Source organism: Hemicordylus capensis, chromosome 1 (genome assembly GCF_027244095.1).
Source record: "Hemicordylus capensis ecotype Gifberg chromosome 1, rHemCap1.1.pri, whole genome shotgun sequence".
In the NCBI taxonomy this organism is placed as follows: Eukaryota; Metazoa; Chordata; class Lepidosauria; order Squamata; family Cordylidae; genus Hemicordylus; species Hemicordylus capensis.
Window position 1 is genome coordinate 225,283,848 of NC_069657.1, and position 14,143 is coordinate 225,297,990.

General features: G+C 43.2%; 1 protein-coding gene across 2 annotated transcripts in view; it reads left to right on the forward strand.

Annotated features, from left to right (window-relative positions):
- CCNYL1 (cyclin Y like 1) overlaps positions 1–14,143 on the forward strand; it is a 39,773-nt gene that overhangs the window by 22,774 nt on the left and 2,856 nt on the right. For both annotated transcript variants that reach the window (XM_053285160.1, XM_053285159.1), the window contains exons 4-9: positions 491–591; positions 3,136–3,171; positions 4,992–5,043; positions 5,702–5,821; positions 7,428–7,594; positions 12,035–12,197. In XM_053285160.1, the coding sequence (XP_053141135.1) occupies positions 491–591; positions 3,136–3,171; positions 4,992–5,043; positions 5,702–5,821; positions 7,428–7,594; positions 12,035–12,197 (639 nt within the window). The remainder of the gene's footprint in view (positions 1–490; positions 592–3,135; positions 3,172–4,991; positions 5,044–5,701; positions 5,822–7,427; positions 7,595–12,034; positions 12,198–14,143) is intronic.

A 14,143-nucleotide genomic window follows, 5' to 3' on the forward strand; every position in this document is an offset into this window, starting at 1 on the left:
TGCTGTAGTGCCCCATGTCAACTGGAGATACAGAATGTGACACTTATTCATTCGATTTATATCCCACCCTTGCAAAAAAAAATGGCTCAGGGTTTATTTTATCAAAATAAAAACTAAAATTAATTAACAATTAAAATCAAAACTATAAAAACAGCATAAAACCAATTAACAGTTAAAACAGTTAAAAACCCTGTCAGTCTGCAGAGGAAATGGCTGTGAAGTCGGGAACTTGCCTTGCTGGGTAGGGCTGGGTAGCCCTTTACCTGTCCATAGTCCAATATGCTGCTAACATTAACCTTTCCTTGCCGCATATTGGTTTTCAGGCCAGTTGTGTAAGCATCCCTTTCTGGTATTCCTTTGCTTTGTTTAGTACTTCTCATGCTTTTATTTCCTAAGCAATGAGTGTGTATGCTGACTTGTGATAAACCTTGAAATCGGCTTTGGAAATAAAGTTATTTCAAAACAACCAATTACCTTTTTCCCCCCATAGGTTTCCCCAGGGCAGCTTACAAAAAAGTATAGTTCATGTTCAACAATATTTATAGATGACAGCACAGTCAGCCAGCCTAATCTTAGGAGCACAATAAAATGGTAAGTAGCACTAGATCTAAGAGTGGATTCTAATGGGCCATATTTACGTAATTCTCCAGATGCGTTCTGGAGAGCCCAGTATGTGGCCAAGCTTGGTGGGAGATTGTAATCCCAAATGCTTGGCAATGCAACAAAAGACATCCAGCTAAACTGAGCATATCAAAATTTGGCTCTGGTACAATGCAGTATAATCAAGTTTACTGCAAAGCTTCTTACTACTGGCCTCTGATGTTGGTCCGCCATCTAGTGGCATCACATTAGTCCTTGAAGCAATCTCACTCGTAGCCTACCTAATAAAATCCTGTCTTCTGGAAGAAATAAAACTAGTATAACTAAATCTTGACACACACCCCAAGCCCTGATTTTCTATAGGCTGCCTCACACACGTCATGCTGCATGCAGAGACGTGCAAATGTGTTTGGGCCAAAGGTGATTGTGGCCAGTGTTGAAAATGGATTCACAACTAGAACTGAAAACTAATGGAGATTTCAAGTTCAACATAATGAATCCAGCCAATCTTTCATGAAGCTTGGCACAATCAGTTTAGGCTTATCAGTCTGGCAGCATTCAGGATTGAAAGGAATGTTCCTCTTTTTTCTTTAGGTGCGGTTTTTGGAGTGATGTCTAATTGTGTGTTGTACCTCATGGTGTTATCCTCCATTGTAGCAGTAACAGGAGATTGCAACTTAAAAATCAGATGCCAGCTTGTGTGCTATAAAGCCTCAAGAACTTTTACTTTAAAGTACCATATACTGTCGTAGCTCACCAATCTTGCAGGGCAAGTGGCTTAAATACAAGGCAAGCTGCTTAAGAGATAAATCCATGCAATTGGATTTAGCCCATTTATAGGTGTGGTCCAATATAAATTAACCCCCACTCACTAACTCAGATTCAAAATGCTTTAGATCAAGAGCACCTCTGACAAATTCCATGGACCATAAAGATTACTATTCTTGGAGCTTTCAGATTAAAGTTGGTGAGTAGAGAGTTGTCTCTGCACAGTGAATATGGGAAGTTGGGACTCCTCTTTCTCACTTCTCAGCTGGAGCTGTATGGTGTGACTGGCCTTGTAGGCTCAGAACAATGGGCACACAACATAAACAGTTTGGTCCAGTCTCCATTTCACTCTCCTTCTTTCTCTAATGCTTCCACCCCCACACCAACAACAAGAACAAAAAACCCTGGGTAGATAGTGAGGAAAGCCATGACATCTCTGCATTGGCAACATCAGGATGCATTTCTGCTCACTGATCTACATAAAACATTGTCCTCCTCATCTCTCAGAATAGGTTGCAGTACAAGGTCCACTGACTTCCTCTGTCTTAAAGGAGAAACGGCTTGAAGATTTTACCCTAGCTTGGGAGCATCGGCCTATATCCAAACTAAGAGTTGCATGCAGGGAACACTTCCATGTGTGCACAGAGGGGAGGGGTGTGCCTGTGCCTCCTGAAAACTTGTCCCCAAGGGTCCTGCAACCCTTGGGGACATATTTTCAGGAAGGCCAGGTGGCTATGAGGCGGGGGGGTTGCCCCTCCTCTCCATGCATGTGTGGAAGTTTTGCTGCATGTAACTTGCTAGTCTGCAGGCCACTGGGTATCTCCCTCTAGGTTTTTCTCTGTTAAATGGTTTTGCCTCTGGTGGGGATTCATGTACCGTATTTTCCAGCAGAAATGCCACATCGGCATAAATGCAGTACTGAGGGGGGGAAGGCTGGAAATCTTTTTTAAAAAGCGATCAGAAACACCACATCAGCATAAATGCCACGGCTAAGCCAAGCCAAGTAACAGTAAATCAAATAAATGTGGCTCTTTGCACTGGAGTGCGGCTTCTAAAAGCGTTGTGGGCCCAACCTGGCCACCCCCATCCAAGCAAGCCCCCTTTGGGGGAAAGAGCAAGGGGCCAAAATGCCCCCATGCAGATCCCAAACGGCTGTGGAAAATGGAAGGGAGGGGGGCAAACCTGAGGCCAGGAAAGCCCAGCTGTGCTGTTGCTCCTCCTTCTCCTCAGTTGCTTTGAGGCCCTCTCATCTCGCTGCATGGAGCCTCTCACCCTGCTATGCTGCCGCTGTGCCTCCTTCCACTCCTTTTTTCTCACCTAAGCTCTGCATCAGTGTAAACGCCATAGGTGCACTAAAACAACTTTTTAAAACATAGGCACCATGGCGTTTACACTGGAAAATACGGTATTAATAATGGCCTCTTTGTCAATTCATCTGGGGGGGGGAATACTCATTTTCTGTCGCTTTTTCCCTTGAAATAACACACCTTATGGACTGCTATTGTCTTGCTGGTAATAACACAGCTTTTGACCTTTAGTTGAGGTGACCTTGCATTAGTATGGGTTTTGGGATATGGGGATTTTTACATTTTCAGGTGCTCTAGAATGAGTTCAGCAGGAAATAGGCCTTGGGGGAAAGAGAGACAGTTGATAACTTGGATCTTGTTATAAAAATCTGTGTTTGTCCCTAACAGCAATCTTGCATCAAAATGGAATTCATAGAACCACTTTCAATGAAATGCCTTTTTTCCCCTCTTCTCCTCACAGTGTGACGTTAGCAATATACTATCACATAAAGAACAGGTGAGCACTGCTTAAAAACTGTTGTGTGTAGGTCATTGCAGTTGTTCAGCCACAGGGCCTGAGAACTTTCAAAGCCTGTGGCTTATTTATGGGCCAAGTGATAAATTGGGCTTACAGTGTTGGAGAGGAAGTGGAATTCATTCTTTTTTTTGTGGATCACAAGTGTTGTGCCACCTTCTGTCTGGATATTAAAAAGGGGCGTGCTGCAAAACCAATTTGAACATCATAAGCTTTGTGAATGAGCTAAAAGTCTATATGGGGTGGGTAAATGTGTATGTGTATAGGGAGGGGAATATTGTTGAATATGAATGCACTTTAAAAGTATAGCTTTTCTATGTCCTTCATGTGAAGGAGCATGATTTAACATGTGCCTTCTGTGGTCTGTGCCAGAGTAATTTGAATGATGCTGGGAAAGAAGTAAGGGTGTACACAAACCAAGGTTCATGCACTGGTTTGGAACCGAGGGGAGCGGGATCTTAAAAAAAGAGAGAGAGAGAGAGAGAGAGAGAAGGCCCTTCCCTGCTCTCCACAACTGCATGCAGCTTCCTGCTGTGATGGCGCTTGTCCCAAGAAACTGTGTGCGGTGCCGGGATACACATGCGCCATTTGCATGGTCAGCAACACCACTCTGACCATACAAATGGCGCATGCGTGGGTGCATGTGTGGGTTCTTGGGACAAGCACCACCGCAGCAGGAAGCTGCATGCGGCAGAGAGCAGGTAAGAGACTGCTCTCCTTAAAAATAAAAATAAAAATAAATCTTGCTCCCCTTGGTACTGAAGTAATTTACACCTCGTCCAAACCAGTTTGGCACAGAACCAGTGCACGAACCTCAGTCCATGCATTTCACTTGAAAGAAGAGATTGGATTTGGATTGTGAATACATTTGCCTTGTCTTATTGCTCTGCATGTAAACTTGTTAGAATCCCCACTTAAGGAACAACTTAAATTTCTGTTCCTCAGAGTTTATGGAAACAGACTTTAAAATGTCTTTGCAAGAGGCATTTTCAGAATCAAGTGTCTCTGACCCGTATTGTGACTTCTAGCACCCTATTGTGTTTGGTTTCTTTTACCTCATTCTTACATTTTCACTTGCCCAGATCTCTTGTCCTGCTCCTCACACCAAAGCTTGCTACAAATTCTGCATTTGGCTCAGTGCAGCTGAGCAAATTAGCTTTCTTCCCGCCCCCACTCCCAAATCTTGCTTCCCTGTCTGCCCACACATGGTAGTCATTTTTGAGATATATGGTGGTCTAAAAGAGGTGGAAACACTCCTTCCTCAAACTCTTCTTGTTTACCAGAACTTCTCTGGTCTCCTGGGTTGATTGTAACTTGCCACTGGCAAGTGGCTATTTACAAGCCTGAAACACCTATCTCAAACCTAAAGCATGTACAGTATGAGCTCTCATAATCTTTATTATTAAACATTGGTTACATACGGATTCCATCATTTCTTTAAAACCCAGCCTGACATTTTACAATAACAAGAACCCTGTGAGATCAATTAGGCTGAGAGATGCCTTGTTCCAAGCCACTTGGTCAACTTCGTTGGTGAGCAGAGGCCACACCTAGATCTTGCTTCCAGAACCAACACTCTAGGTGTGACACCATGTGAGTTCTCTTCTTGCAAAATGCAACAAATCCTAGAGACAAATTCTGAAAATGACAAAGCATAAGTGCAGCACAGAGTTTGGAGAAGATAAGGCACAGGGTATTGACACGCCATCAGGCATAAGGGTTGTCTTCGGTCTACAATTAAGTTGCTTCTTTGGGGAGAAGCTTTGCTAATATCAGCAACATGCATCTTCCTTCTGTTGCAGGGATTCAGATAGATCACTGGATATTTTTGATGAGAAATCACATCCACTCACGGTAAATTCCCACCCACCCCAAATCCTAGTTTGTCTTAAGAGCTTGAGTGCATCCCATGTCAGCAGATTGGCTTCACTCCTGGGAATGAAATGTTTTTTTCAGTTTGTTTGTAAGGAAAGCAAGTTTGATGAAAAAGAGGGTTGATTCCCAGCTTCTGTCTCCCTAATATCCAGAGAAGCATTTCAATTTAAACGTGTCCAGTCCAGCTGTTGCTTAACTTGCCTGACTATACAAATTGATTCTATAAAATTCATCTTTGGGCATTTGGTTCCATGCTTAATTCTGGCTGAGTTCCTTTTGCAAAGAGCAACTGGTGTATGGTTTGAGCATTTGAGAAGAACTGTCCTTCTATGGTTTGGGGGTAGGATCCCAAGAGATGTGTGCCTGCAAAATGCTTACTCATTTGCTGGAGTTTACCACTTTCTCCCTAGTGGCATTGAGGGGATGGGGTGAAGGCAGCTGCAAGGCCCCTAGATGCTTGCAGTGGGTGGGAGTATGCAGTAAAAAGAGATGTCAGATCCCCTATGTGCACGCAGACCTTTGAATCCTAGCACTTGCATCTCATCTGTTAAAAGCTATAAAGACAGAATACTTCCTTGGAGCTTTCAGGGCTGTCATATTTTGCTCCTAAGTCCTCCCCAACTATGTCTTGTTTCAGCGAGAAGAGGTTCCAGATGACTACTACAAGCATGACCCTGATCACAAGCACATCTATCGCTTTGTACGTACTCTTTTTAGCGCAGCACAGCTGACGGCGGAATGTGCAATCGTGACGTTGGTAAGACGTGCTTAATTAGTATTGCCTTGTGTCTTGTTTTCTGAGATATTTTGTTTGTTTAAAGGCAGTCTGTACAGTGTGTGCTGGGATTAAGCAGACACTACCAAATGACTGACCAAAGACAGCTGAAGTCTGGTTCCTGTCTGAATATTTAAGAGGATCTCTGCATGTGTCACTTTTTACTTTGCAACAGACTGAGACCTATATTGACAAAGGAAATGTACTACTGGCAGCTACAGTAGTTTCATGAAATGTGCACTGGAGGTAGCCAATTCAATATCTGTTACACAAATCTACTACAAGAGCTAGGTAAACGCTGTATTTTGTGTGCTACAGAAGTTGAGAGCATGTGAACAGTTTTGCAGACATTGATGTCTTATTGCCAGTATTTTTGTCATTGCTAGTGATTAAGGTCTTATCTGAAGTAATATTTGCTTCCACTGCAGTTGAGGCCTGCAAGTGGGAAAATATACCATACATGACTTTCAGGAATGAGGAATAAACGAGTGTTCTCAGGAGTTTTGCTGGCAGAGCTTTCCTGCCATATCAACATGGATCAGCCGTTCTGACAGAACATGCCCTGTCCGTCCGTGTGTGTGTGTGTGTGTGTGTGTGTGTGTGTGTGTGTGTTTCCATGAGAGCCATCCTGAAAATACACCAATACATAAGAAGGCCATCCTTTGGGAAATAAAATACACTCTAAAACATCAGAGGACTTCTCCCACTAGTTGGCACTGTTTACCACAGAAAAGAGCAAAACTACAAGGAAAAGGAAAAGGGCAATAGATTGCTTAATGTAATCTGTGATTCTGAAATCGCTTAACAATAGACACTACATGCTTGTACCCTTCACTTTTTCAGTCAGACTGTGAATGTATCATTTTTTCAAATACGTGATATTGAATCTGAAAACAGCAGAAACCTCATGTTACTGTGTAAGTAGCTTGTAGTTCCTCTCTACTCCTGAGTTTCACTGTATAGTGGTGAAAAAAATCTGAGTGATTTTTTTGTCAGATCTAATAAACTTTGACATTTTACCTGAAAACCCAGGTTCAGTGGCCTTGAAGGAATACTGGGTGTACAGTGAATGCCCAGCTAGCGGAGGAGAATGGAAGGTTATCAGTAATGACACTTGCAGTTATATTTAATGGCTTTGATTCTGCCCAATTAAGTATACATCATTAAACATTACAGTAGGCAACATCCTGACTAGTACTCCTATGAACGGAGGGGCAATTTTTGCTGATCTTCCTTCCCTCTCAGCCCCTCTGAGGGTTGGGGGACTCTCGGAAGAAGATCAGGATGTGTGTGCAGGGGGCAGCAGACAGAAGGGGCAATCAGCAAAAATTGCTGCTCTTTTCTTTGCATGAGCAGAACGTCTTCCATACATAGCACTGTTTGATACTGTCCACTGATGTGATGTATGTATCTTGAGTGAATCTAGTTACGTGTCCCAAATTTCAGAGAGTTTGCTCAGCTTAAAACACAAGCACTTCTGGTGAATGTAGAAAAGTGTTGCAAGAAATCGGACACACTTTTTTGCAGTGCTTGTTCTCCAGCAAAATTTGAGTTGGGAAGACTGAAGAACATTTTCCTTTCTCTGCAGGTTTACTTGGAAAGGCTCTTAACCTATGCAGAGATTGACATCTGCCCAAGTAACTGGAAGAGAATCGTTCTAGGTGCTATCCTGCTGGCTTCTAAGGTGTGGGATGATCAGGCTGTGTGGAATGTGGATTACTGCCAAATTCTGAAGGATATTACTGTGGAAGACATGTAAGTTGCCAGGTTTGGTTAAAGTCACTTCTCTAGCTTAGCCTGTTTTCAAAAACCTGCCTCTGTTGTCCATTGACTTCTAGTTTAATGGCTTCTGAAACCATTTTGGAATTTTTCTTTGCTCATCATTAATAGCGTGTACTCTTATGCTTACATGCCAGCTTGAAGCTTTGTGGCAGCAATGAACAGTCAGTTGCTGGCATGTCTGATACATTTGGTCCTCTCTACTTGTCTGTTTCCCTCTATTCATAAATGTTGCACTGTTTAACAAAGGGGTGGGTTTTTTCCGCTTCCCTCCCCATTTCACCTAAGCTCATTAACAACTTCCTTAAACTTTTAAAAAACCCTCAGGCATTCTGGCAAGTCCATAAGTCCCTCCAGGATCTGCATGTCTCCACCATTCCTTTCCCATTTCCACCTTGGTTACAAACTCAGGTGTGCACCTTCAGCAGTTGGCCTCCATGGTACTTAAAATAGAACACAATCGTACTTTTTAATGTTGGCTCCTCAGTTTTTACAGGAAGGCAGTAGGCTTTCCACATTTGGCAAATGAAACCTCTTCAGGTGCTTTGTAAAGGTGAGAAGGAAGGGATGGACTGCTGTCTGGAAGGCAGGAGTTTGTAAATAGAGAGGTCCACTGCAATACAAGTCTGTTACCTTGCCTACGCAGTACAATAGAAAGATCCCTAGTTATGATTTGAATGCATGAGTCACCATGGCTGCTCCGTCTGGAATAGCTCTCCAGTATAAAGAGCTGTATACATATTTCCTGTTATGGTATGTGCCCATGAACCGAAATCCAAACAAATACAGATTTGTATTTTAAACTGGATTCTTCTAAACACTTTAAATTTTTGTTGTTGCAAAACTGAGAAATTCCATTTGACTTCAATTAACTTAAGCTGAATGGTATAGAACTGTAGTGTCTGGTTATTGAGTTTGTCCAGAAATAGAATGTCTAGATAATGCAACATATCCAGTAGCTACAGCCACCTAATGGCGCAGCAGAGAAATGACTTGACTAGCAAGCCAGAGGTTGCCGGTTCAAGTCCCTTCTAGTATGTTTCCCAGACTATGCGATAAAGGAAGATGCTGAAAGGCATCATCTCATACTGTGCAGGAGGAGGCAATGGTAAACCCCTCCTGTATTCTACCAAAGACAACCACAGGGCTCTGTGGGCGCCAGGAGTTGACTCGATGGTACCCTTTACCTTTACCTCAAAAGTAAAATTATGCTCTCGAGCTCCCTCTCCCCTTTATATGTTAAACATTAAATATCTTGTAGAGGAGAGGATCTGGCAAGGCGCTCTCCAGCAGTAGCAGGTTACCCTTTTCTTTAGAAGGTATATTCAGAAACATGACTTTCATTTGTTGAAGGAAAGAAACAAGGTTTCCTACTACTGGTAAGTGAAAGGGAGAGACAAGTTGGATTTTTTTAAAAAACAGAGAGAAAGCAGTCTGGCTTGTTGGGATGGGGAAAAGGTGTAATCCAGTTATCCAAATAATGCATGAGAATTCTCCTTGCACTGCACTTCTGATTGTGTGACAGGAAATTGTAATGGGGAAATGGAAAAAACTGGGTTTGTTAAACCCTTTGCCTTATAAAATACCTCATTTAATGGAGTGTCTTGATTGGAGTGGGGAAAACCCTAACCATGCAGCTGCTAATCCTGTATAGTGCGCATAAAAGAGAGGACATGCTGTTCATTCTTGGGCTACATGTGATAGTAAATAAAGCAATGCCAAACACATGGGGCCTTTTCTGCTTTTCCTGGGTTCTAAACCCCTACTAATAGACTTGTTAATCTGGCAAAGTATTGTATTTTTACACAATTAAAATGTATTAGCAGGGCCTGTACAAAAGGGGTAAATGAAGCCCTGATCAGCTGATCATCAAAACATTATCTGATTTACATTTCTATAAGCTTTATGGGTATATGAGCAGGAAATTAATTCTGCCTGTAGACTCAATGGGACTCAAGTCCATCCTGCCAGAGAGAAATCACACAAAGCTCCTATTCTCATTGAGAAGCAGCATCCTAGATTATTGATTCCTCTTTGTTTTCAGCCACTGCAAGTAAAATGTCAAATTTTTTTTAAAGGAACCTCCTGCAAAAAGTCATCCTCAAGATTTAGCAAGTAACTGAAATCTTGATGTACACCCTCTGTATGCAATTGTGTTATGCAGCTGTCATTTCTAGGAATAAAGCTCTATTGTGAGATCGATAGTCAAGCTTTTGATGCTTTATTCGGAATAAATTAGAGGAATTTTGCAGATCTGCTTGAAATGGCTCATTTTGAACAAACAGTTCAATATACAGATGATGATGATGATGATTAATTTGATTTCTATACCGCCCTTCCAAAAATGGCTCAGGGCGGTTTACAAAGAGAAATAACAAACAATAAGATGGCTCCCTGTCCCCAAAAGGCTCACATTCTAAAAAGAAACATAAGACACACACCAGCAACAGTCACTGGAAGTACTGTGCTGGGGGTGGACAGGGCCATTATGGCATTCAGCATGGATAAGGATGGGCTGACTGGGCTTGTAGTAAAGGTAAAGGATGTTAACTGTTGTCACCGGCAAGTGTTCCAGCCCCAAGACAGCATGGTGTAGTGGTTAGAGTGCTGGACTAGGACCGGGGAGACCCGAGTTCAAATCCCCATTCAGCCATGAGACTTGCTGGGTGACTCTGGGCCAGTCACTTCTCTCCCAGCCTAACCTACTTCACAGGGTTGTTGTGGGGAGAAACTTACCTATGGGTTCCTTGAAGGAAGAGTGGGATATAAAGTGTTTTTATTTTAAAGAAAAAGTCTTGGCAATACCCTTGCATATCTAATCCTACAGAGCCTTGCTTACCATTTCCAGACCTCCATGGTCACTAGCTTGTTTGGGTAGCTCCTGAATAGTTTGCATTGCCTAGACATGCTATTTCTACAAGTTTGTTTTATCAAGCTTGTAGAAACAGAATGTCTAGGCATTGCGAGCGACTCAGAAGCTGTCCAAAAAGTAAATGTTTTGTTTTCGAACTTCCTCTTCCTTTTTCATGTGAATATTAACTCCATTTAAGATAGCCCCTAGCCAAGGAGCTCTGCTGCAGCTTATTTTCTAGAGGGTAGATTCAGAAACATGAATTGCTGTCAAACGCTGCTTCCTTCAGGTTTCTCATCCAGCAGCAGACACTTTGGGTACAGTGTCTGTGCTTGTTCAGCGATATGGAGTGCTTAAAATGTTGTGGACAGTAGTGCGTGAACAGTAGTACTGTGTAAGTGTGGCTTTGTATTTGACAAATAAAGCCCTTGAGATTTTTGACATTCAACATTCAGGTTTGGACACATTGCTTCTCATCCCATCTTCAAATAATTTACTCGGTTGGGTGGAGAAATGTCTTTAATAGGACATCAGCTGGTTTGGTGTGCAGTCTTATTGTTCTACTGGATTCTCAATTTAAATATTCTAAATAATAGGAGACTTCTTTTTCCCTTTCACCATCACCACTGTATTTTTGGCTTGGTGAATGTTTGTGTGTGTTTGAATTCAGCTGCTTTGAAGTGGCCAAAAAATCTTGTCTCAAAAAGCATATAAGTGTACTACTGCACCTTATACATGTGCATTTGATTAAAAGTGAAACAGGACTTTTTGAGACCATGCTCTTGAGAGTTTGAGGTCATAAAGTTTGAGGTGGACATTGCTTCTTGCCAGTCGTCCTTAAGGTCCGGTTTGAGATGGCTGTGGCTTCTCTGTGTGCTTTCTCGCCATTCTGAAGAGAAGCTGCTGCTGCTGCTGCTGACCTGCCCCTGAATTCCTCGTCATAATATAATGCCAGTCTGCCTTCACAGACTTCCTCCTCCTCCCACTTGGGGCTGATATAGGACCTCTTGGGAGTTTGTGGGCAGGCAACTCCTTCTCTTACCTAATGCTGCTTGCTTATTTATTTATTGCTGGAGATGAATCCATGTTGCCTCAAGAGGCTTTTTACTCCGCTAATAGCAGCAGCTCTTCAGAGCTCCATTTGTTGCCGTGGTGATATGCCGACTTCTTTTGTTGGTCTGCCTCTCCTTCAACAAACCCCCTTCCTGTTATCAACCTGGTGAAAATGCCGGCAAGTTCTTCAGAGCTAATCAACACCACACATCATTCTTTTCATCTGATAACTATAGCGCAGAGCCTTGTAAGGAGGAGAATGGCGTATGAATTGTATACAGCTGTGCTAATGGAACTCTAAAGAACAGCACTTCCAAGCCAGCAAAGTGAGTGCAGGACAGAGCACGACCTCCTTCCAAGCTGGAGTCCAGATTGTACCTTGCCTCTAATATTAAAACATGCTTTGGCTGCAATCGGCCTTTATTTTCAAAAGGTATTAAATGTTTACCTACCGACTTCTGACTTTGAATAATATTGAGGCCTTGACTTGGTCTGCATTTCCTTTCCCCCAGGAATGAGATGGAAAGACACTTCTTGGAGCTGCTGCAGTTCAATATCAATGTTCCTGCCAGTGTTTACGCCAAATACTACTTTGACCTTCGCTCCTTAGCAGACGACAACAACCTGAGCTTTCTGCTGGAGCCCCTTAGTAAAGAGCGAGCGCAGAAACTAGAGGTAATGGTCCGAGACTTGGTGTGCTGGGCACTTGGTTTACGTAACAGCAGCTTCTGTTGCTAATCACATTAGTGTGGCTTGCAAAGCTTTGTGGTTTGTCTTATTGGCGGTTTAACCTCTCAGTGGCAAAAATCCTCGAAGAAAATCCTCTTGGAGGAGGGTTGACAAAATACAAAGGTCTATAAATGAGATTAGGTGTATGTACAGACAGTATGGCTTTGCATCCTGGCAAATACCAGCTGGTCTAATATTCTATCAGTTTTTCACTTGCCATTTTAAAGGTGGTAATTCAGATCATAGAAGAGAAGACTGTGTCCATTCTTGGTAGATCAGTTCAGTAATTTGTGAAAGAAAAGGACGTGAATAACTAAACACTACACCCGTCTCCATATTCCATAGCTCACAGCTGTATGACAGCTCTAAAGAGTTTCCGCTACTCTTCATAAACTTTAGTTCCCTGATTCTAGAAGATGCCTGGACTTTGAGCCTCTAAGGAAAGGGAGTCGATCACCTAGGAGTACGTAGTATTCGGTTGGGCTTGGTAACCAAGCCAAAAACGGTGGTCACAGGGGTTTTGCCCCTCCCTTGTCCCTGACCACATGCTGTCTCTCCTCAAGATGTCAGGGACAATCTTCTTTTCCTCTCACAAGTTTGGATTTGGAGAGGGTGGCTGGCAATGTTCCCACGGTTATGATGAAGTCCAGCACAACTGCAGAAATGATCCCTACCCACTCTCTAGCTGAAGACCTGGAAACTGGGGGGGGGGGGCATGCAGGGGGAGTTGTTTGGGTGCTGGGCTGCTGAGAGGTTGCTGACATGCTCCAAGCATTTCAGTGGCCCAGCACTCAAATGGCAACTCCAACTTTCCTCTCAAATTTATTTCCTGGGGAACTTCCTTGAAGTTGTGCTACAGTTCTGAACACAATGAAACACTTAGTGGTATTGGAATTGTGAAATCCAGGGACACTCAACTGTGGACAGTTTGCAGGGGAATAGCTAACACTTTAGGCCAGGGATCCTCAACTTTGGGCCCCCAGATGTTATTGGACTTCAACTCCCATAATCCCCAACCAAAAGCCACTGGGGCTTGGGATTATGGGAGTTGAAATCCACTAACATCTGGGGGCCCAACGTGGAGGATCCCTGCTTTAGACAAAATCAAGATTCAATCCAGTCTGGACAGGCTCAGACATTGGCCCAACAAGATGAAGTTCAGCAGACACAAATGTAAATTCCTGTATCTGCCTAAGAAGACCCAAATGCACAAGTACGGGATGGGGAAGATCTGGCTTGAGAAACATGTGAAAGGGACTCTGATATCTTGCTTGACAATAAGTTGGCCGTGAGCCAGCAGTGTGGTGCAGTTACAAAAACACAAATGCAATCTTAGGCTGCATTAAGAGACGCATAGTGTTTCACAAGAAATAATAATGCCTCTCTACTCTGCGCTGGTCAGAGCTCACGTGGCTGACATCCAGAGCAGACTAACATGGGGAGTGGAGGATCATCTGCTGCAGGCATGCAACAACGTCCAGGTGGGGTTGCACAAGCGTGCAAATACTTTGAGGAATCCTCCTGAACTCTGGAAGCACTCCTTAGACTGGATGTGCATGGCTTGAATGTCAGTGATGTGCTTCTGGTGTACAGGTGAGCTCTTCCTAGTATTTGTAGTCATGCGCAAAGGCACAAATCCATCCATGCTTTGCCGTGAGGCCACAGCACCCTGGGGCAATTACCATTAAGCTGCCCTGGATGTCAGCCATTGCATCCAATTCTGGGCCCTGCATTTTCAGAACTTTGGTGAACTGAAACCTGTTCAGAGCAGGGCAACAAAGATGGTGAGTGTGTTGGAAACGAAGCCCTGTGAGGAACAGTTGGAGGTGCTGGGCTTTAGCCTTGAGCAAACATTGGGGAGAAAGTCCAAATAGCCAAAGGTCTTTCTCATA